The sequence below is a fragment of the Arvicanthis niloticus genome, chromosome 17 (genome assembly GCF_011762505.2).
Source record: "Arvicanthis niloticus isolate mArvNil1 chromosome 17, mArvNil1.pat.X, whole genome shotgun sequence".
NCBI lineage: Eukaryota > Metazoa > Chordata > Mammalia > Rodentia > Muridae > Arvicanthis > Arvicanthis niloticus.
The window spans coordinates 11,487,911-11,509,433 of record NC_047674.1 but is presented as its reverse complement, the minus strand read 5'-3'; the positions used below and the strand labels follow the sequence as shown (position 1 = coordinate 11,509,433).

The window sequence follows — 21,523 nt, the reverse complement described above, 5'->3', positions numbered from 1 at the left end:
TTCCCAGTGTGCCTTCACTCGTGGATTAGGAGGTTAATGTTAGGAGTGTGAGCGAGTGAGAACTGAGAGGCCGTAGCCACCCTGGCCTGGAGCATGGTACAAACAGGTACAGTGAACGTGGGGGTCCCAACACAGGTATGTGTCAAGCTCTTCCTGCCAGGGCCAGCCTTCCTCTTGTTCCCACTGGGCATTCTTCTCTGGAGCTCACGGGGTGAGTGGCGGGCAGAGGGGCTGTCCTTTTCTCTTGACTAGCTATGTGAAACCCCCTTTGATTCATCCATCCCTGGGGAAGGGCCGCTTCTTAGGTCCACTCTAGCTTTTCTTTTGTGTCTTGAAGAGAGTAAAATTTGAAGTTCGAGCCAGTGAAATACAGCACAGCTGGTGTAGCAGGAAAATAAGCCATCTAGTGTGGTTAGCACTGACCGGTGCTCCCTAAAACCAGGGACAGTGAGTTCCACCCATCCAGAAAAACTAGTTAGATGGGAAAATAGACTTGATAACTGACCAGTGAGAATCCTCCAGAAACCTTAGGCTCCTGACACAGCCAACCCCCTAATGCCTATGGTCTCACACCTCAACACAGAAGAGTTAGCCTAGAGTCAAACGTCTCTCCCTATGGGAGAGAGCTGGGTGGTGGCGCTTGTCTGTAACCTAGCATTCAGGAGGCAGAGGCAGGCAGATCTCCGATTTAGAGAGTTCCAAGCCAGTCAGGGCTCCATAGTGAGTGAGGTCCTGTCTTAAAAAGCTAGAACAGGTGGCCACAAGGACTCTACTCCCATTCCACACAGACAGGAAGTCTCCAGTGTGCAAGCTGGGAGAGGCTATTGTGTTTGGATTAGAAGTTTAGGATTCCATTGCTAGATATCTAAGCTGTTGCAATATGAGACATAGTTACCTAACCAGGATGGTGGGAGGAGTATACCCAGGACCAGCAGCTTCTCCATGATGTGAGCAAGCATGGCCTGGAGTTTCAGCCCTAGGGAAGGTGGCTTGGGCATGGGCAGCCCTGCCCAGCACTGCAAGGGGCTATGTGGTCTTCCAGAGCAGCATGCTTCACAGAAGTAGAAGGACAGATGTCATATGAAGATGATCAGGATCCAGTGCTCTGTATGGTTGCAGACATGGAGACCTTACTGGTCCAGGTTGTGCTCTCTGGGTCCAGCACACTACCCAGTGCTACCCACTGTGAATCAGCTCCCACCCCTGGTCATGTGGGATGCAGAAGACTCTGCTCTTAGCCTGGGTCCCTTGGTTGCAGCTCCCCATTGCTGGCCATCTGGAATCTCAAAGCCTGGATTGGTAGGTGACCTATAGGCATTAGAAGGGGACCCCTTGCCCTAGAGGATCAGTGGGGGGAGAAATCAAGCACAGCTGCAGTGGAGCTACTGTTGTGAAGTCACAAACCTGTGCCTTGGTGTCCTCCGTCACGGGGGAGTATCTGAGCACTGAGCCTGGTGTCATTTTTTTCTTAAAAATGTACAAGTGACCTAAGGTAACTATTTTTTTCCTCAGCACAGCCCTTATCACTGGTTAGGGCCCAGTCTGTCCCTGAAAAGTGCTTGTCATTTCCTTGCCCCAGGTTTGAGGACAGACTGGGACATGTCCTGCATAGATTCACAGCTGAAGAGGGCATGGGACAGTCATGGCCATTATCATTCATGAAAATCTTTCTGTCTGTAGAGCACACACAGAGGCATGTGCAAGAATGTGTGAGTGTGCACACACACACACACACACACACACACACACACACACACACACAGCTACCAGAAGTTATAGCTATTCTTTTGTGGTTGGTGGGAAGCAGGGTGGGTTGTTTTCAGTACCCGGGCATATTGTTTCTGCAGGTGGAGTGGAACTGTCAGACTGGGGCTGTGTCTTTATGGGTAGAGGGTAATGCCCACTAAAACGTGTCTCAATTTCTCTTGACGGGAGGCATGTTCATGACTAGTTTGAGGTTAGCTATAAGGTTTCTAGAACAGCACTTGTCAGGGTAGTAGATACGAAGGGGCTCTGCTTCTCGGATAGTATTTACAAAAGGCTTGGATGTGGCCTGTGCTGGGTAATCTGGGCTGCCTGGGCGCATATAGGCCAGCCCATGACATTCCACATGACAGTCTACAGGACTGCAGTAGTCTTTCCCTGTTGGCAATCCTCCAGCTGGTATTTAAACAGGTGTGCCTTGAGACAGTGGCCTTGGGAGTTGGACGCCTCTTTATCTATAGAACTCGTGGCTGCTGGATACCACTTTAGTTGTACAGGCTGTGTGGTTGTGAGAGCTACATTTTTGGTTATGTGGTTCATGGGTCTTTGGGACAGTGGAAGGGAGTGCAGTGCAGATCGTTGGGATATATTCCAGGTGACTCATGGGATGTATACGCTCCATTTAACTTGGATGGGAATATTTGCCTCCATCTCTGGGAAATGAAAACCCCATGGGCAGCCAGATAGGTCTTCCTGTTGGTTAAAATTGAAGCCTGGGCTGATAAGGGGTGCATAAGAGGTACTCCCCTGGACTGGAGCCCTCCCTACTGCAGGTCCCACCGGCCTGGACCCTGACTTCCCTTGCCTTCTGTTTAACAGTCTCCTTGTCTCCCACTGGCCTGGGTTCTGAAACCCAGAAATCAAAATTGATCCTTTATTCTCTGGTCACGTCGGCCTGGGCTCAATGCTGGCTGGCTAGGCAGCGCCAACTGGAGGGTTTGACCAGCCTTGTATGGCACGCTTGTCCTGCTAGCTATGGGTCTGGCTGAGAGGGGCCACTTTCTACAGAGCACAGGTTTTGTGCCTAACACATTAGCAGAGCTGGTCTGAGAGAAGGCAGAACCTTAGGTAGGTGCAACTGTCCTTATACAATGCATGGGCCAGCAAGGCCAGTTGGAGATTTCTGTGTCTTCTGGGCCGGATCATGCTTCTCTAGAGACTAGTTTTTGGTGCTCTAAGCTGCCATATTTCTGAGTCTTTGGAAACGTAGGGAGGGGCTAGAGCCCAGAGACTCTTTGTCTCAGGCAGCCTATAGGTAGAACCCCTTGGTCACAGCAGACTACCCCTTCTGTTTGGCTGGCCACCCCTACCAGATCCTCATTCTGCAGGAGCCTGTGGCTAGGGCCCACTGCTCCACACCGTATCACACTGTCCTGTCTATTCCCAGTGGCATGAAAGTAGATGGCCTCTTCTTCCTGTTCAGACCCTGTTAAACCACCAAGAAGCCAGGGAACTGGGACCACAGCCTGGAAGAAGGGTGCTCGTTTGGGGACCTGACTACATGTGTCCTGGGTAATCTGCTGGCTTCTGGGCCACTGTCTGTCATTGTGGAGCAGCTAAAGTATCATCAGATGTTTTGGGGGGCACACAGATCCATTCTGATCCCTTGTGTCTCTGAATCTGTGTAGCCTGGGCAGGACGATCCCTGACAGCCTCTCAAAAAGTGGAGCAGCCCTTACCATTTTCTGAGTGGAATGTGGGGGAGGTGAGGGCAGGGTGGAGAAAAGGCTGGTACTGCTTATCCATCCACTCACCTGCTGTGATCCTGGAGAGCTACTTGGTGGACCCTTGCACTTTGTCTAAGTTCTGGGATGTATGCTGGCCTTAGAGGGTTATGCCCAGCACCTAACCCCAGGAGAGAAGGTTGTTGAAAGGATTATGGTGAGGCCTCCCTACTACCTTCCTCTCTTTTTAAGCAGGAAGCACCTAAGTTTTAGTGTTTAATAATTAGGAGACAATTTACCAGGATGTGAAGACTCTAAAACTGATGCGAGGGCTGGAGAGATGGCTTAGTGGTTAAGAGCACTGACTGCTCTTCCAGAGGTCCAGAGTTCAATTCCCAGCAACCACATGGTGGCTCACAACTCTGTGCAATGGGTTCTGATGCACTCTTCTGGTGTGTCTGGTGACAGCGACTGCATCCTAAAACTGATGTGAAAAGGGGAGGGGAAGGGGATCACCTTATAAATTTAATGATATAAGTTATGGTAAGAATGCATGCTTTATAAAACCTATGTACTTCCAAGTCCCTGCTCAAGTACCACTGTTGTGGGGCAGGGGAGGCTCGTGACTTCAATCCCAGCACTTGGGAAGCAGAGGCAGGTAGATCCCTGAGTTCAAGGCCAGCCTGGTCTACAGAACAAGTTCCAGGATAGCCAGGGATGTCAGAGAAATCTTGTCTTGGAAAAAACACACAAACAAACCATCCAATAAATAAACAAACAAACAAATCCTGCATGCACATAGTAATTAGATGAAAGAACCAGTTTGGTTTTCTCCTGGCTTGGAAAGTATTCTGGATTTCAGTGTAAGTCAGCAGCAGCCTCACGCCTTCCATGTGGCAGCCATCTAGTTTATGCCTTTCAGTTCCACCCCAGATTGGGCCTGAGGTCACTGCTGTTTTTTTTCTTCACAGTGTCAATGTGCCTACTCATTTGGTATCCATTCTAGTTGGGAAATGGTTGAAAGTCATCTTGCATCCGCTGTAAGTGTGTCTCCACCACCAGGGTGATTTTCTATATGGTCTTGGCCAGCCTATTTGTTACCCTGATTGGTAGTGACATCTCTGTTTACCTATTTTGTCTTAGTGTTCTGTTGCTATGAAGAGATACCATGACCACAGCAACTCTTATAAAGGAAAATATTAAAAGGGTCTGGTTTGAAGTTTCCAAGGTTTAGTCTGTTATCATCATGGCAGGAAGCATGGCAGCATGCAGGCAGACATGGTGCTGGAGAAGGAGCTGAGAGTTCTACATCCGGATCAGCAGGAAGAGAGAGAGAGCCATTAAGCCTGGCTTGAGCATTTGAAACCCCAAAGTCTATCTCCAGGGCACACTTTCTCCAACAAGGCCACACATCCTAATGGCTGTCAAGCAGCCCTGTTCCCTAGTGGCCAAGCATTTAAATATATGATCCTATGGGGTCATTCCTATTCAAACTACCACACCTATACTTCAGTTTCTCAGCCAGCAAGCTCCCAGCCTCTGCTTCTTGAGACAACACAATGCGGGGGGGGGGGGGGTGTCCAACTGTTATTAGCTGGACACATTGGTGAGCTGAATAGGAGCTGCTATGTTGGGGGCAAGACCCTCAGTGGATGGGGCTAACAGCTACCTCAGAGTCTCTGATATCTCTGAATCTACTCAAGTATGTGTGGTGGTCTGAATGAGAATGGCCCCTGAAGACTCATAGATTTGAATGCTTGGTCCTCAGTTGGTAGAACTGTGTGATAAAGATTAGGAGGTGTGGCCTTGTTGGAGGAGGTGTGTCACTGGGGTGGACTTGGAGGTTCAAAAGCCCATCCCAGGCCCTTTCTGGTTCTCTCTCTCTCTCTCTCTCTCTCTCTCTCTCTCTCTCACAAGTAAAACAGAATTTCAATCTTTATCTTTCTACATTACTTTCTCATTTAATTATATTCTTATATCCTATTTCATAATTGAGATTTTTTTGGTTGATCACATATATATATATATATATATATATATATATATATATATATATATATATATAATTCTTTATATAAAATTTGTAATAATTTGAATTTTTAACTGAATCTCTCTCTCTCTCTCTCTCTCTCTCTCTCTCTCTCTCTCTCTCTCTGACTCTTTTGGGCTCTCTCATTCTCTCTCTGCCTCCATCTTGTGGATCAGATGTAAGCTCTCAGCTACTGCTCAGCACAGTGCCTGGCTGCCTGTGGCCATGTTCCCCGCCATGATGATCATGGACTAACCCTGGATGCTTGCTATCTATCTATCTATCTATCTATCTATCTATCTATCTATCTATCTATCTATCTATCTCTTGTTGTTGTTTGTTTTTGAAACTATGTAACAGTCTTGGCTGTCCTTGAACTTGATTTATAGACTAGGCTGGCCTCAAACTCACAGAGACCCACCTTTCTTTGCCTCTAGAGTGCTGGGATTAAAAGTGTGCACCACCACCACCTTGCTTAAATGCTTTCTTTTATAAGTTGCCTTCATCATGGTGTCTGTTCACAGCAATGGGACGATAACTAAGGCAGCATCTCTGGAGCCTGTGTTGTCCTTGCCATCTGGGTGGTGAGATTTCAGGGTACTGTCCTCCAAGCATGCAGCCGACCCTGGCATATAGTCACACTTCATACCACTGGTCAAAGCAAGGAGGCAGGGTTTTCAGTGTTCTGATGCCTACAGCCACATAAGAAGGGCAGTGTTCAAGGCTTTCTTATAAGTTAAGAACCAGGGCTGGCCATGAGGGACAGGATTAGGGACCCACACCATGGATTGCTGTTGCTTTGTGGGTCAGCTGCCATTTTGTCAATCTGTATGACATCTGCCCAGATGGACTTACCTCTCAAGTGTTGACTATGTTCAGCATTTCAATTTTAAATTAATTAAGTTAGTAAGGAAGGAATTTTGAGATAGGTTCTTACTATGTATGACCTGGCTGACTGACCCTACCCCCACCCCTTGTTTTTTATGAGACACGGTGAGCCTTGGCCTTGAACTCATGTAGATCCACCTGTCTCTGCCTCCAGAGTATTTGGATTAAAAGCTTTTTATTTTATTTCCTTAGAAAAGAAATTTTCATGTAACAAAACCTATAAAAACATTTTTAAAAAAATTTATTTCCTACATCAATGTCTTCTTTCAAAGGTCTCTTTTTTTATCCCAAGATTGTAAAGAAAACAACCTTTTTAAATCTTAGTATAAAGAAAGCTTTGAAGAAGAAAATACTTCTGGCATTTGGTTACACATCTACAGAAGTATTGGCCCATCCCCAGATCTCTATTACCCACAAAAATTAGGGAATCTGTGGATTCCTCATGGGTCCACCTGGAGCAGCTTCTTCCAAAACCACTCTGGGAGGGCTAACATGGAAGGTGAGGAGAAAGAGAAAGTGACTTGACCAGGGGAATCCTCCTGGGTCAGACATCCCAGCTGCCAGGGCCCTGCCTGGTGATACAGAAAGGGGAGGTGAGTGAAGGGCCAGCTTTCCCTTCTGAGCCTTGGATGAGGTTTCTCATTAGGATTCAACAGTTAAGCTAGGTCGCTGGTGTGTTATGTGTGTGTGTCGGGGGTGGGGTGGGGAGTAGAGGGTGGTAGAGGGTGGGGCATTGGGCACCACACCTGAGCAGTAAGTGAGCTTCACAGGGATTTAAGTTCAGTTTTCACTGAACCTATGCCAGCCTGGCCTGCTGAGAACTGGCTGCCTGTACTCAAGGCAGTGGGAGGTCTTGACCGACACTTCCCTGTCCACCTCTGCTGGAGGCTCTGAGGCAAAATGCTGTCTATCCTGAGAGGCACACAGAGGTAAGGTGGCTCTGGGTGGCCAGCCTGGGGGGTGGGGGGACACTTGCCTTCCTTCTAGAATAGTTCAAGAAGCTGGCAAAACATGTTGACTGTATTTGTCTTTGGAAGGAAGTTTGCTTGAATTTGGGGAATTAGTGCTAATGTTTCTTTGAAATCAATCTTTGTAGATTTCATTTCAGCCTTTTAATATTTGTGACGCTGAGGATTAAACCCAGGGATTTGCCCTTCAGTTTGTGGTTGAACCATAGAATTATGCCTCAGGCACAATTTCACTTGGGACAGGAGAGCATTTCGGAGTTTGGGAAGCCCCTGATAAAGCTGCACCCCAGCACAGATGCATTGGAATTACCTGGACATTTATTTGGGCTGAAGATTTTTGGTGGTGGGCACTGGGATCAGGGATTTACTGGCTTGGTTCAGTGAGTGCCCACCATGTTGGTCACTTGTGGGAATGACTAGAGCTGAGGCCAACTGTGGTGGCACATGTCAGTTGTGTGACAACTTTTCTCTGGGGATATGAAACTTACATTATCTATTCACTCCAGATAGGGAACCCAAGAGAGATCAAAGCACAGATACCACTAAAGTCTAATTTGGTAAACAATGAATTTTATTGGGGTTTTTTACAGGAGTGTGGGTGAAGGGTTACTTAAAGGAGCAGAAATGGTTCAAAGTTAGCTGAATCACCAAAGCCCACCCCAGCATGGGCAACAGCTCACAGAGATGGGGACCTGGAGCACACTGTGCAGCCTGCAGGTAGCTCAACAGGCTGGAGACTGTCCTTTCTAGGTGCCTCAGTTGGTCTAAACTTCTTCGAGGTAGTTGTTCTGGTCTCAGTCTTAAAGATCAAGGGAGACTCTCATCTTTTATTGCGTACTCTGGCGGCAGGGGTGGGTGGGTATCTATTGAATCTGCTCAGTTTCAGGGACTTCTGAAGGTATTTTGAGTTGTTTACCTTCCATCAGAAGGAGTGTCCCATAAGATGGTGTTTTATTCTCTGAGGAAGCCTTTACATGACAATGCCTTTAATCCCAGCACTGAGGTCGCATAAGCAGGAAGATCTCTTGTGAATTCAAGCCACAGTTATTAGTGAGATTCGTTTCAATAATTAAATAACCAAGCAAATAAATAAATGAAAGTGCCAGCTGAGTGTGGTGGTGTACACCTTTAATCTCAGCACTTGGGAGGCAGAAGTAAGCAGAGCTCTCTGATTTTGAAACCAGCCGGACTATGTACAACTGTAACCCAATTTTTGGCTACTTTGTGGGTTATTTTTTTCTTCCACTCTTCTCTGCCCTTATTCCACTCTTTCAACCTTCTCACACTAGATAGGAGAGACAAGGGGATAGAGGGGTAAGGGGAGTGACATTCTCATTAGACTAGTTCCTGCTGATGAGGGGTATTGAGTTTCTTGGTTAAGTTTGATATTCAAGGTCAGGCTCTCTAAATTTCCTGTTGCTTCTGCCTTATGCATGATTATTCAACACACCACAAACAACCTCTCATGGGGCCCTAGCAGGTATGTAACCTCTGAAAAATCCCCAGAATTCCAAACGTTACACAGTTGCTGAAACTCCCTGCAGCTGGCAAAACCATGCCTCTGCCAGAGCACGGAGAAATCATAACCAGCTGCCGTGGACGATCTGAAGTTGTCCCGCATCCCATACCTGGGGTTAAAATGAAAACATTCATATGTCTATGTCTTTTTAAAGAAACCAAAATTCTCTCCACAAGCAATTTTCAGGACAGCCAGAACTACAGGGAGATTGTCTTAAACACACACACACACACACACACACACACACACACACACACACACACACACACACACGAAGGACGGAAGTAAGTACTGAGGCCAGTTTTCTCCTCATGGGGGAGTTCAGCTCCATTGTTGACCCATGTCTCTTATCTTTTATGGGGCATATTGGCTGGACACTGCCTGGGAAGGGCTCTCTCTGTCAGTAATACTAAAAAAAATAAAAGCCTGCCACATGATTCAAACAGGCCCTGGAGTCTAATGGCTGGCTCCCAATTAGATGGCATACTATTTTGTTTGTAGAGGACACCTGCCATTTTGTAGACCCGTGTCCATAGAACCTGGCTGGCTGAGAGTTAGGTGACCCCTCCACCAGGGTGCTGTCGAGTCTGGAGAATAGGAAGGGACATGGAAGAGAGGGTGGTATGGAACCCACTGTGACAGGAGTGGCAATTCGTGGAGTTTCCATGTCACCTGTGGACCCGTTGCAAGAAACTAACAGAAAGAGGATTTCAGAAACCGTTAGTACTGTTCACCACCTACCTGCCTTACCTTTTGGAAGGTGTTCACGCGTGGCACATGAAACTCTCTAGTCCGGGCACAGCCATCCTTCTAGATCACACGCTCTGAGTTTCTAGGTGGGCCCTAGTTTGGACTCACCTCCTGTATTAATAGGTATAGGTCAAGTTACTCATTGAGTAGCTGACAGTTTGTCCCCTAGGACTCTACCTGATAGAGTGGAGGAGAGGTGCCACAGATGGGTGGGCAGAGCAGAGGTCTGGGCACCTGGGAAGGAGTATGGCGCCTGATTTCTTACAAGTAATTTTGCTTCTTGCCTCCTTTCTGGCTATCTCAGGCTGGGTAAGGTTTACTACCAGAGTTTCTAGGTGGGCCAGATTGGAAGAACTGTACACATTTTGTTGCATGGTGCTTGGCCATCAGCAGGGGCTAGCCCACCCCTGTTCTCTGGGCCTTCCAGGCAAGTGCAGTGACTACTGTTTCTTTCTAAATTATGTTGGGATCTATGAGGGTTGTGGCCCCAGATATTCACAGCCTCTGCAGTAAAGGCTGGTGGGGTGAGGGGGCAGGACCAGGTGCTTGGGTAAAAAGACTTAACAATTAGGCCTGGGGCCACTCACCAGAAAGTGTTGTTTTTCTTGGTAGCTCACCAGAGCCTGACAGCTATACTGGGAAAGAGAACTGGAACATTCTGGGGACAGCTTTCATCAGGAAGCAAACACTCCAACTGCCCCTGTCTTCTGTCCCAGCAAACATGTTTATTGAATTACCTAAGCTTGACTTGAGCTTAGCAGCAGATAGGGTGGTAACTCTGATGTCCAGATGGGCTCTGTACCTTTCTTGGTAGTTGATAACTGGATCACAAATTCCTTTATACTGGCCCCTGTGACCAGTATAAAGAAGGAGGGGTGGGTTTCATGGTTCCCATTCCCATGTTCTCTTCATTGTGGAAACCTCTTGATTCTAGGACCCGTGTGAGTCACTCAAGCTGTGGAAGAAGTGGAGTTGGAGGGCTTGAATGGATACCAGGGGACCAGGTTCTAGGCAAAGGCCTTAGGTTATGGCCTCTATAGAAGGGTAGAATAGACAAAATGCTGGGTCTGCCTGGGCGTGGAAGGTGGTGTCCATGTAGAGATGCTTGGAAACCATGGGAAATGTGTCCCTTTACACCCATGTTCTTGACATGTGCAGTTCTTGGTCCTTAGACTAGAAGACTCAACAATTCCATTGTCTCCTGGAGATCATCTAAGATCCAGCTGGTAAACAAGGCAGCCACCTTGGCAAGTTAACTGGCTTCTTCTACGGAAAAATTAGGGCCAGCAAAATAGCTCAGCAGGTGAAAGTGCTTGCTGGCAAGCCTAACAACCTGAGTTTAGTTCCAAGAACCCTTGTGGGGGAAGGAGAGAACTGACTTCTGCAAACTTTCCCCTGACCTTTCACATGCATGTCACAGCGTGCGTGCATGCACATACACATATGAGCCAGCACACATATGTAAGATAAAAAATAAATGTATTGAAAATTTTAAAAGAAAAATAAATGTCCCTTATTTTTTGCATCTGGAAGCTGGCTTGTGAGTTGGAGCCAAGAGCCAGATGGTCTTACGTTATATATAGATATATTTAGAGAGATATCCTGATACAATAGTGCTGGTTTGAGAAGCTGGTAGAAGGTTCGTGAAGGTTTTAGAAATGTTTACATCCATTTTGAGAGGATGGCAAAGGGATTCAAAGTGGAAAGGTTTTTTGTTGTTGTTTTGTTTTGTTTTTTTTTGGGATGGGGTTTCTCTGTGTAGCCCTGGATGTCCTGGAGCTCAGGCAGGCTTCAAACTCACAGATCCGCCTGCCTCTGCCTCCTCACTGCTGGGATTAAATGTGTACACCACCACTGCCCAGCTCACAGTCAATACTGTGAGAAAGAAGGGAAGAGTTCTTTCTCTTTCTGTACATATGAATCAAGATTCATTTTTAAAATTCAAGTTTCTGTTTGTCCTCATGCAGAGGAATGGGCTGGGTGCAGGCAGGGTCTTGGACTATGGCTGCCCTGGTCCTCCTGTTCAGGCAAGGAGAATGTGTGGAGGGTTGTGGGCTGTGTTGAATCAGGGGCAGGTGGTGGGTTTGGTCCCCTTTTCAGCTTATGATTTGGAAGTCCTGGACTTGGGACTTAGTATTAGGACTGCCCCTGTAAAGGCTCATTCCTGACCAGCCATAAGACAGATGGTTAGTGTGTGCTGAAATTTTATGAATCTGAGAGGAGGCCAGTAAAAGATGTTTAAGGAAGGATTTTTATGTGGAAGAACAAAAGGATGTCTGAGGAAGAGAAGAAGGTGAGCTGTCATTTGGCCATGTTCTGCATTGTTCTTACCATATGGGGATCTTACTCTAACTACAGAAGACTGTAAACTGTCCAGCCCTCTGCAGTCACCTCCCCAGGGAGTGCCAACCACAGTGACATGAGAAGCTCTTGACTCGGAGTGGTGCCTAGGTTGGTATTGGGAAGACTCATGACCTCTAACTCAATGATGTATCTTCAGTAGACAATCTACAACATCATTTCTGTGTTCTGCTTCCCAACCTCCTCTGTGTCAATGCTGCTCATCCAGGAGAGAGATCACCTGGAAACTATCTGATCCATTTTAGACCACTGCAGCTGTGATTCCTGTTCTGTTCCTTCATTGTCATAAGGGCTGTGATGCCTATTTAATTCCTTCATTCCACAGAAGGACCATGGCGTCTCCTCTGAGGAGCTCCTGAGCTCTTTGTCTATATAGACTTCCAGGGAATATGTGCACATGACTGACACACAGCAGAGGTGACATGTCCCATCCTAGCTAGGGTAGAACTTTGAATGGCACTGTGGGTGGCAGTGGGTAGTGGTGCTGCATTGGGGTGTGTCTCAGTTAGGGTTTTACAGCTAGGAACAGACACCATGACCAAGGCAACTCTTATAAGGACAACATTTAACTGGAACTGGCTTACACATTCAGAGGTTCAATTCAGTATCATTAAGCATGGCAGCATCCAGGTAGGAGGAGCTGAGCATTCTACATCTGAAGTTTCATCTGAAGGCCACTAGGAGAAGACTGGCTCCCACATGATTAGGAGGAGGGACTCATTGCCCACCCCCACAATGACACAGTTCCTCTAACAAGGCCACACCCCCTCCAATAAGACCACACCCTCTCCAAGGCCACACCTCCTCTAACAAGGCCACACCTCCTAATAGTGCCACTCTCTGGGCCAAGCATGTTCCAACCACCACAGGGTACTGAGGGGTTTTATGCTGTATGTCATTATGAGTTGCCCACATGTGCCATGGCTTGTGCCTTTGGGATCTGCACTATGAGTGGGGAAGTCAGGAGACAAGTATGACTAGAAGAAGCTCAGTTAGTAGCTGTACTTTCTGAGTTACACATGTAGGTGTAGCCCCAAGAGGGTTTCTGTCATATGTGGAGCCCCAGCTTTGTCTGTGCATAAGACCTGGAAGATCTAGCCTTCTTAGAGCAGCAAGAGTCCTTAGCCCCCAGATTAGGGTCTCCAGTGACTGCTTTCCTATCAGAGGGGCTCAGCGTTCCTTAGAGTCATGGATGACTCTAGGCCTGTACCATGAATGTTGAAGATGAGCTTAGGTTAGCAAGCTGACAAAGACCAGGGAAAGATAGCCAGTGGTAGGCAGGACTCATGTGTTGACCAAAGCCTTGTAGCTGCAACCAAGAGTGTTTTGCAGCCCCATATATGATGAGGGATGCTAGGATTTGGTTGGACTCACTTGGTTGGGAGACAGAATGTCAGAGTATGAAGGTTTAAGGGGTGAAGAACAACTCATGATTCCTACAGTACAGAAGCTTCCCAACTGCCTTTCCACACCCACTTTGAGCTTTGGCCACTGTGATCCATCTGCCTGGGACACGTGCAGCAGATGTCACTGCTGTAAACAGTTCAGTAAAGGTACTCGGCCTAGAGCTTTGAGTTGGAGCCAGCCAGGATGTGTGCCATCTGTTCCTATGGTTACTGCCTTAAATGCCCTGGTAGGAAAAGAGCAGAGACTAGCCAGTACCCAGGACAGCTCTAGCAATGAATGTTTAGAAAGGGAACGTAGATAAGTGTTTTGTCTACAATGGTAACAAAAGCTAGCAAATCTAAATAAATACCAGGAAGCTAGGATAGAAAACTCATGTTGACAATTTGATTAGAGAAACCGTGTCCTGTGGGATGAGATCCACCACCTCCCTGGGTGGATAGGCAGCAGTGTAGGAAGCCACGGTTAGCGGTGATACATTCCGCCATTGCAAGATGGCGCTGACATCCCGTGTTTCCACAAGTAAACAACTGACTGCGCAGGCGCAAAAGGCAGAAAGCGCGCCAAAGTCACTGCCCATCCCGGGGCGTAGTATGGGTAATGAGTGAACAGCCAATCAGAAGTGAACACGTCACTCTAGGGTGTATTTAAGCAGTGCCTTTTCCGGGCTTTCCGTCTTTCCGCTTCTGCTTATACAAGAAGTAAAGCCTCATTGTAGTAACCACCCGAAGACTGCCTCATGTGTCTCTTTTCGCGGGCGAAGGGGACACAGAGGGGCTCGGAACACAGCAGCTTAGTAAAGCCCTGCTTCTTCATTCATATCCAGGCCAACAGTACCATTCTGGCTTGTGGGATGTACTACTGCCTTACTAGGTCCTGCTTTGTATGCGAGCTCAGCATGGGATGGTTTGGTCCTGTTCTCCTCTCTCCTTCCCTTCTGACCTAGGCCAGAAGGTCATTTTTTTTTTTTTTTTTTTTTTTTTTTTCAGTGACAGATCCCCGAGAGATGACTGGGGATGAGAAAATTAAAAAAAAAAAAAAAAAAAAAAAAGTTGGGAGTAAGAGGTCTTACATAAATGGATGGGTTAAGACAAACAAGTTTATTAAGAAGTACAGCGTCTTAGATACTGTTTGCAGGGAGGTAATTGGGCTAAGTCAGCAAAAGGCTATCACATAATGGGATGAAGTCAGCAAGAAGTAATCAAGCCATGCTGTACAAACGGGAGCATAGGACATCTCAGGTGCACCAAGTGCCACAGACCAGCACTCAGTGACATAGAGACTGATTACCACAGCCCTCAAGGAGGGGAAACTCGAGTTCCCAGGATCTGAAATTCCCCTCAGGCCCTGGCCATCATAGGCCTTGACAAGACTGTTCTGGCTTTAGATAAGGGACTAAGTCTCTTCATTAACCAGCCTAGTCCTAAACGTGTTCCACCTTTTCTAAACAAAAGTTTGGATCCACAACTGAGCCTAACGCCACAGGATATTACTGGGTTTTCACGTATTGGTAAGAGGTAAGTGGTCTTACAGAGTCCTCCCTGCCAGCTCCCATGGGTCTGCTCTGAAAGAATGCATTGGTGGAGAGGTGACCAGGCTGCCTTGGGACAGGTGATGATACTTGTCTGCTCTGTATTTAGGAACTATGACCGAGCACACCCTACAGTCTCTCAGGTTGAGCAGCCAAGACTCATCTAGTCTCCAGCAAAGCCAAAGGAGGGTACCCAGGCCCAGACAGGTGCTGGACAGGGCTCTCAGAGAACTAGACTCCTAATCTATTCAGCTGTCCACCTAAACTGCGGGCACCATCTGTTCTTATGTCTGTCTTATGTATGGGGCACAGTCATCTCAGGGAGACTTCCAGCCCTTCCCAGTATCTATCAAAATGTCCTCTCAGAGCTTATCAGAGAGCATAAAAAATCCCCTCATGATTTTAGGGAATCGAGGAGCCAGCGGAATGCTTGGGGTTGGGGTTCTGGTAAGTAACTCCTCACAGAGCACAGGCTGCTCCCTGGAAAACTAGACTCATTCACTACAGAGGTGAACATACACTCTCAGTGTCTACAGCGGAGATTGCGTAAGAAGGCAGGAAAACAACCAAAACCCAAGATCTCCAGGGCCAGGAACTATATATAGGGACAATTTTGGAATGCTGGTTTCTTAAAACAAAACAAAGCAGAAACAAAACAAAACACAGAAATAGTATAAGAATATGTTTTTGTTTGAATCCAGATGTGGCATGTGGGGCTGCTTCAGATCGTCCACAGCTGCTGACTACAGTCTGCCTCGTGCCCTAGCAGAGGCATGGTGTTTGCCAGCTACAGATAGTTTCTGTGATTGTGTGATGCTTGGAATTCTGGGAGTTTTTCAAAGGGCATTTAAGGACTAGGGCCTCATAGGTGGGGTTGATGGTTGTTGGTCGTTCAAGGGGGTTGTTTGTTAGAAGTGCTCAAAGAAGAAACAAGAAGAAATTAGATTCACAGATCTCTTTGCTCTCTCTTTTCTTTTCTCCCTTATCTAGTGATAGGGGTAAAATGGGGGGTGGGGGAGGGTAGATAAAGGTGGAAAAAGGAAGAACCCACAAAGTGGCAAAGGCCAGCTACAAGGAAGACATGGTTTTCTAATACATGTGGAGGGTGCTCTCAGCCAGAGTGGCTGTGCCTCATGTGCTCTGGATTACCATGGCCTATGAATTAGGCAGTTGCAGAGGCCTGCCCTCCAGGCAGCTTTGGCACACAATCATGCTTTTCACTATGGCTTGAGGCAGGGACAGCTGCAAAACAGCAGCAAATCCTCTGATAGGCTTCTGCTTCCGCTTTAGCAGGTGGAATGCCAGCACACTCCTTCTCTGTCTCAGGATGTCTACTTGCCAGCCAGCTGCCTGACACAGCCCCTCCCCACACAGGAGGCTTAAGCAAGAACAGTTCCTTTCAGCACTTTGGAAACTAGAGTTTGTGAGAAGGGTGTGTGTGTGTGTGTGTGTGTTGTGTCTGTGTAAGTGTGAGAGCGAGTGTGTTGTGTGAGTGTGTGTGAGCTTGTGTGTGCGTTCCTGGGGCTGGATCTCTCCTGGGCTTGAAGACAGAACTTCTCTTTGTCTTTACAGGGTGGGGTTGAGTGTGGAGAGGGAGCAAGCTTGGTGCTTGTTTTCCCAGGATTCTAATCCCCAATGTTCCCTCACATTCCAAGGCCTATTTCAAACTCGTATTCTATCGGGGGCTGGGGCCTTACCATGGGACTCAGCGCATACATCTACTCTTCAGTCTTTCCTCTGCAGCTCAGAGGCTTGGGAGGGCTTGTGAGCCCCCAGCCCTATGTGTTCCAGGTTCTGAGATGAGCAGGCTTGGGTCACCCTGCTCTGGGCTTGCCAGTTACCACAGGGCTCCTTGCTGAGCAGCTGTGGGACTGTGTATCCAAGTGGCACTAAGCAGGTACTGCCCACAGGTCCTTCCAGGTGGTACTCTTGTTCCTGGTGTTGGTGATGTTCCTGTTTGTTGCTTACCTGCATGTGGACTTCAGACTACTTACACCGTAAGTCCTGTGCAGTTGCCTTCTGTTCTGGGACGCTATGCTCTTTCTCTGCAGCCCCAAACTCAGTACCAGGACCCCATCCTGCCTGCTTTAAGAACATGAGCACTCACTTCCCTTCTGAGCTTTGGTGTTGTCTCTGGGAGAGAATGGTAAGCTATGCTTGTCCTGGGCCTGTCTCCTGTGATGACAAGCCCACTGGGGAGGTTTCTTAGGAGACGCTGGGAAGCAGGAACTGAGAAGCATTTTGAGAGCTGTTGAGAGCATTTTGCTACAGGGGGAAATTGTGTCTGTCACAGAGAATCCCCCTGGACCAAAAGATTACAGAGTGGCAGGGGCTGGGCTAGGACCTGGCACTGGGAGATGGTGAGAGGAAGTGGTATAGGGACCTCCATGTTGAGGGATACTCCTTTAGGGGAACACATGGCTCCTTTACTGATGATACACTCTTTCTACTAGTCCATTAGGGGACAAGGCCCAGGAACCACCAGTCACCAACATCATGTTCCTCAAGACGCACAAGACAGCCAGCAGCACAATACTCAACATCCTGTACCGCTTTTCAGAGTCTCACAACCTGTCCATAGCACTGCCTGAGGGCTCTAGAATGCATCTGGGTTACCCCTGGCTTTTTGTGACACGGTATGTGGAGGGCCTGAAGCAGGACGACCACCTGCAACATCACTTCAACATCATGTGCAACCACCTTCGGTTCAACTTTCCTGAGGTGCGAGACGGGGAGGTGGGAAAAGGGGGTGGGGCTAGAGCCCCGTTGCTTTGAACTGTGGGTGTAACTATGGTGTTCCAGGGGTGGGGTTGGCATGGGTTGGCCTGTAGATCCTTCCAGGCCACTCTTTAGGCTGCCAGTGGCCTGTAATTGCTCTTGGCATGAGACACATAGCCCCAAGGCTATCTTCCTGAGGGCATCCCAACCCTCTCTCACAACTCTGAATTTCTAGTTCTCGAAGAACACACCGGGCTTTTGCTGCCCCCTTAATCTTGGCACTTGCTCCTTCGGTGCAGGAATGAGGCTCCAGCTCTGATTGGGGGAGCTGGGACAGATGGAAGGTGGGGCTTCGTGGGCAGCTGTGCAGTCCAGTAACATGAGACTCGGTGTCTTTAGTCCCACCTACTTCTTCTCCAAATAGGTGCAGAAAGTCATGCCCAGTGACACTTTCTACTTTTCCATCCTCCGGAACCCGGTTTTCCAGCTGGAGTCTTCCTTCATCTACTATAAGAACTATGCACCTGCCTTCCGGAGAGTCAAGAGCCTGGATGAATTCCTGGCAGATCCGTGGAGGTACTATAACGACAGTGTGGGCCTGAATAACGTCTATGCGAAGAACAACATGTGGTTTGATTTTGGCTTTGACAACAACGCCCCAATTGACATGGACTACGTTCGCACGTGCCTTTTGGAGGTAGAGCAGCGATTCCATCTGGTGCTCATCGCAGACTACTTTGATGAGTCTATGGTGCTGCTGCGCAGACGGCTGCGCTGGCAGCTGGATGACGTCGTGTCCTTCAAGCTGAACGTGCGCAGCCAGAGTACGGTCTCACACCTGACGCCGGAGAGCCAGGAGCGTGTCAAGTGCTGGTGCGCGCTGGACTGGCAGCTCTATCAGCATTTCAACCGCACGTTTTGGGCCCAGCTGCATGCGGAGCTAAGCCCACGCCAGCTCACAGAAGAGCTGGAGCAGCTGCGAAAGAGACAGCGCGAGCTCACCTCACTATGTCTTCAGGATCCTGAGCCCAAGAACGTGACCCACATAAGTGACCGGAATCTGCGCCCTTACCAGAGCGGAAAGGCTAAAATTTTGGGCTACAACCTTAGGCATGATCTGGACAACACCACACTGCGTATCTGTCAGATGATGGCGATGCCAGAGCTCCAGCACATGGCCCATCTGTACTCGCTGCAGTTTCCCAACAAGACTCCCAAGGACATCTCATTCCTGAAAAAGTAGGGGTTTGTGGGGAGCTGACTTTTAGCAGAAAGCGGCTAGAAAGCAACTATCAGCTTTGCAGCCATCTCGAGCCATATACCCTGACATGAGACTTCGTTTTCAACAGCCTACAACAGCTGAAGCACACTCTGATAAACATTATGTTTATCCCACATATCTTGTTTTGCTGTTTAGTGCCCACAGCTACAAGGTGCACGTGGTATCCACACCTGCAAGGCATGCAGTGCACGTGCTATCAATGCCATACATGCCTGTAAGGTGCACGTGGTATCCACGCCTGCAAGGCGTATGGTGCACTGCTATCCACATTATACACGCCTGTAAGGCTTACGTCATATCCACACCTACAAGACACGTGGTATCCACGCGCTTACAAGGCACGTGACAAAGTGTATAAATACCCTGGACTTCTCTTCAAATGAGAGAGACAATGAGAGAAAAGGAGAGATAATAAGACAGACAATAAAGAAGGCGAGACAATAAATGAGACTTGAGACTTGATCAGAACCTCTGTCTTGTCTCCATTCTTTGTGTCTCTTCCCCTTTATCCTTACTCTCTCTCTTGTTAGACCCTGACCCACAGACCAGAGCAGCTTGGGCCAGGACAGGGGTTCAGCTAAGTGACCCTTTTCTTCCCAGTCTACCTTTCCAAAGTGGAGAACGGTGAAACTGTGAAGAGACATATCCATCTCCAGCTCTGGGGAGAGGGCCTTATACTTAAGACAACAGGCACAGCTGTTCCAAAGCTGAATCCACCCATTGTAGAGACAAGTCACAGAGGCAGTCTAAGCAGCCCATCAAGTGAACATCAGCCTAGAGGAGCACCAGAGCCCAGGTGGTGGGCCTGTGGGTCCAGGAAGAGACCCAGAACGGTTCCCTGGGATTTTCTAGCCACATGGATTCAGCGCTGGTGACAATGCCATACCTGTATAGGGCACAGAGGCAGTAGCTCAGAGGTGGGCTCGGAAGAGACAATAAGCAGCCTTCCATTTTATGAAGAACCGTGAAACCGAGAGTTGTGAATGTTGTTGGTTAGCCTGACCACAGGCACAGTCCACTCTTCGGCTTCCTGCTGAACAATCCTGAAGGAGAAAGTGCCTGACTTGCCAAAGGTGCTCAGAGGGGCCAGGTACCTGTGGCTTCCTTGGAAGCCATGTTGTATATAATCTCAGGGAGCATCTTTTGGGTGCCTCTCAGTCATTCATGGAGACATACTAAGTACCTAGCACCCAGCTCTGGCAGAATGAGGTACTTGGTTACCTTAAGGGTGCCTGAGGTGTTGTGAAAGAAGCCACTGTCACATACTCAGCCGAGAGTTTCAGCCTGAGCCTTGCTTGCTGAGTTCTGGTGGAGGCCTTTCTTCTGTGTCAGAGGTCTCAGCTTTAGACAGACAGTCCATGCTCCGTTGGACATCAATTTAATAGGGCACTTTAAGAAAAGTAATTGTCAAAAGAAGTAATTGTTGGTGAGTTTAGAGATGGTACAATGAGTTTATCAATCCAAAAGAACATTGTAAACTGAAAATCGACTCTCCCAAACTGAACAGAGATAGTCAAGAATGTCAGATATGAGCCGGGCAGTGGTGGTGCACGCCTTTAATCCCAGCACTTGGGAGGCAGAGGCAGGTGGATTTCTGAGTTCGAGGCCAGCCTGGTTTACAGAGTGAGTTCCAGGACAGCCAGGACTACACAGAGAAACCCTGTCTCGAAAAAACAAAAACAAAAACAAAAAAAAAAACCCAAAAAAACAAGAATGCCAGATATGCTAACTCAGACCTTTAATCCTAGCACTTGGGAGGTAGAGGCAAATAGATCTCTGAGTTCAAGGCCAGCCTGGGCTACAAAGTGAGTTCTAGAACAGCCAGGCTACAAAGCAAGACCCTGTCTCAAAACAAAACAGAAAACCACAAACAAACTAAAAGCCCAATCAAACAAAAATCCAAACTACTGAATTTAGACAAAACTACTTTTAATAAACTTGAGTCCTCTGGAAGAGAAGTGAAAGAAAAAGACTCCAAAGACCATGTTTTCCCACCAAGTTCTCTGCATAAAGGGGATTTATTTACCCTAGAGGTACAGAGGTTATAGATAAGGGACAAAGGCAGGAGGGTTAGGGGTATTTGTCCCAGAGTGGGACAAAGGACTGCCTCTGGATAGAGAGAAGACAGACGTGGCCCATAGGAAAATGGTAGTTTATAAAAAGGTAAAGGGGAAACTCTGTGTTAGGATGAGGTGTTTGACTTTGATCAGGCATGTTGAATTAGGTGAGCCAAGGGGGCTTTCGATTGCTGGACTTCAGTACTTTGATAGCTGGACCTTGGTAGTCAGCCTCTGGAGGAGGGCGTGGCCCGACCGTGGTGGCAAGCTTTAGGGATGTACTCTAATGGGTGTTAGCAAGGCAGAGAGGATGCAGGAGAAGAGCAAGGCTTGCCAGAGCTATGCTCACCACGCTGGAGCTGGCCAGAGTCCCTTCATGAAAGAAGTTTCCTCAGCCTCTGAGCCATCTCTCCAGCTCCTTCGTTAGAACTTTTCATTCTTAGTATCCTTACTTTTTTTTTTTTTTCTCCTTTTTGTCAGTTCTGTGGGTTGAACCCAGGACCTTAAGTGTGCTAAGCAAGTGAACTAACACTGACTGATCCATGTTCCCAACCCTGAAACCTTAATTTCTAGGAAAGACTCAGGAAA

General features: G+C 47.8%; 1 protein-coding gene across 5 annotated transcripts; it reads left to right on the top strand.

The window, feature by feature from the left end:
- The first annotated feature begins 126 nt into the window (after positions 1-126).
- Positions 127-19,346, top strand: Gal3st2 (galactose-3-O-sulfotransferase 2). 5 transcript variants are annotated; one of them, XM_076914701.1, is made up of 4 exons: positions 127-1,299; positions 16,930-17,024; positions 17,332-17,599; positions 18,021-19,346. In XM_076914701.1, the coding sequence occupies exons 3-4, from the start codon at positions 17,375-17,377 to the stop codon at positions 18,837-18,839; spliced, it is 1,044 nt and encodes a 347-aa protein (XP_076770816.1). In that variant the 5' UTR covers positions 127-1,299; positions 16,930-17,024; positions 17,332-17,374; the 3' UTR covers positions 18,840-19,346. The 5 variants fall into 5 exon arrangements, with proteins under 5 accessions (XP_076770816.1, XP_076770812.1, XP_076770817.1 ...); XM_076914697.1 differs by lacking the exon at positions 16,930-17,024 and adding an exon at positions 16,789-16,875; XM_076914702.1 differs by lacking the exon at positions 127-1,299 and adding an exon at positions 5,532-6,938.
- Positions 19,347-21,523: the final 2,177 nt, after the last annotated feature.

Bases quoted from the DNA above. Each gene is read 5' to 3' on its own strand.
- Gal3st2 (XM_076914697.1), top strand. From the start codon at position 1,217: ATGCAGAAGACTCTGCTCTTAGCCTGGGTCCCTTGGTTGCAGCTCCCC. The intron at 1,300-16,788 runs GTAGGTGACCTA...TACTGCCCACAG, and splicing joins GAATCTCAAAGCCTGGATTG to GTCCTTCCAGGTGGTACTCT. The intron at 17,600-18,020 runs GTGCGAGACGGG...TTCTCCAAATAG, and splicing joins TTCGGTTCAACTTTCCTGAG to GTGCAGAAAGTCATGCCCAG.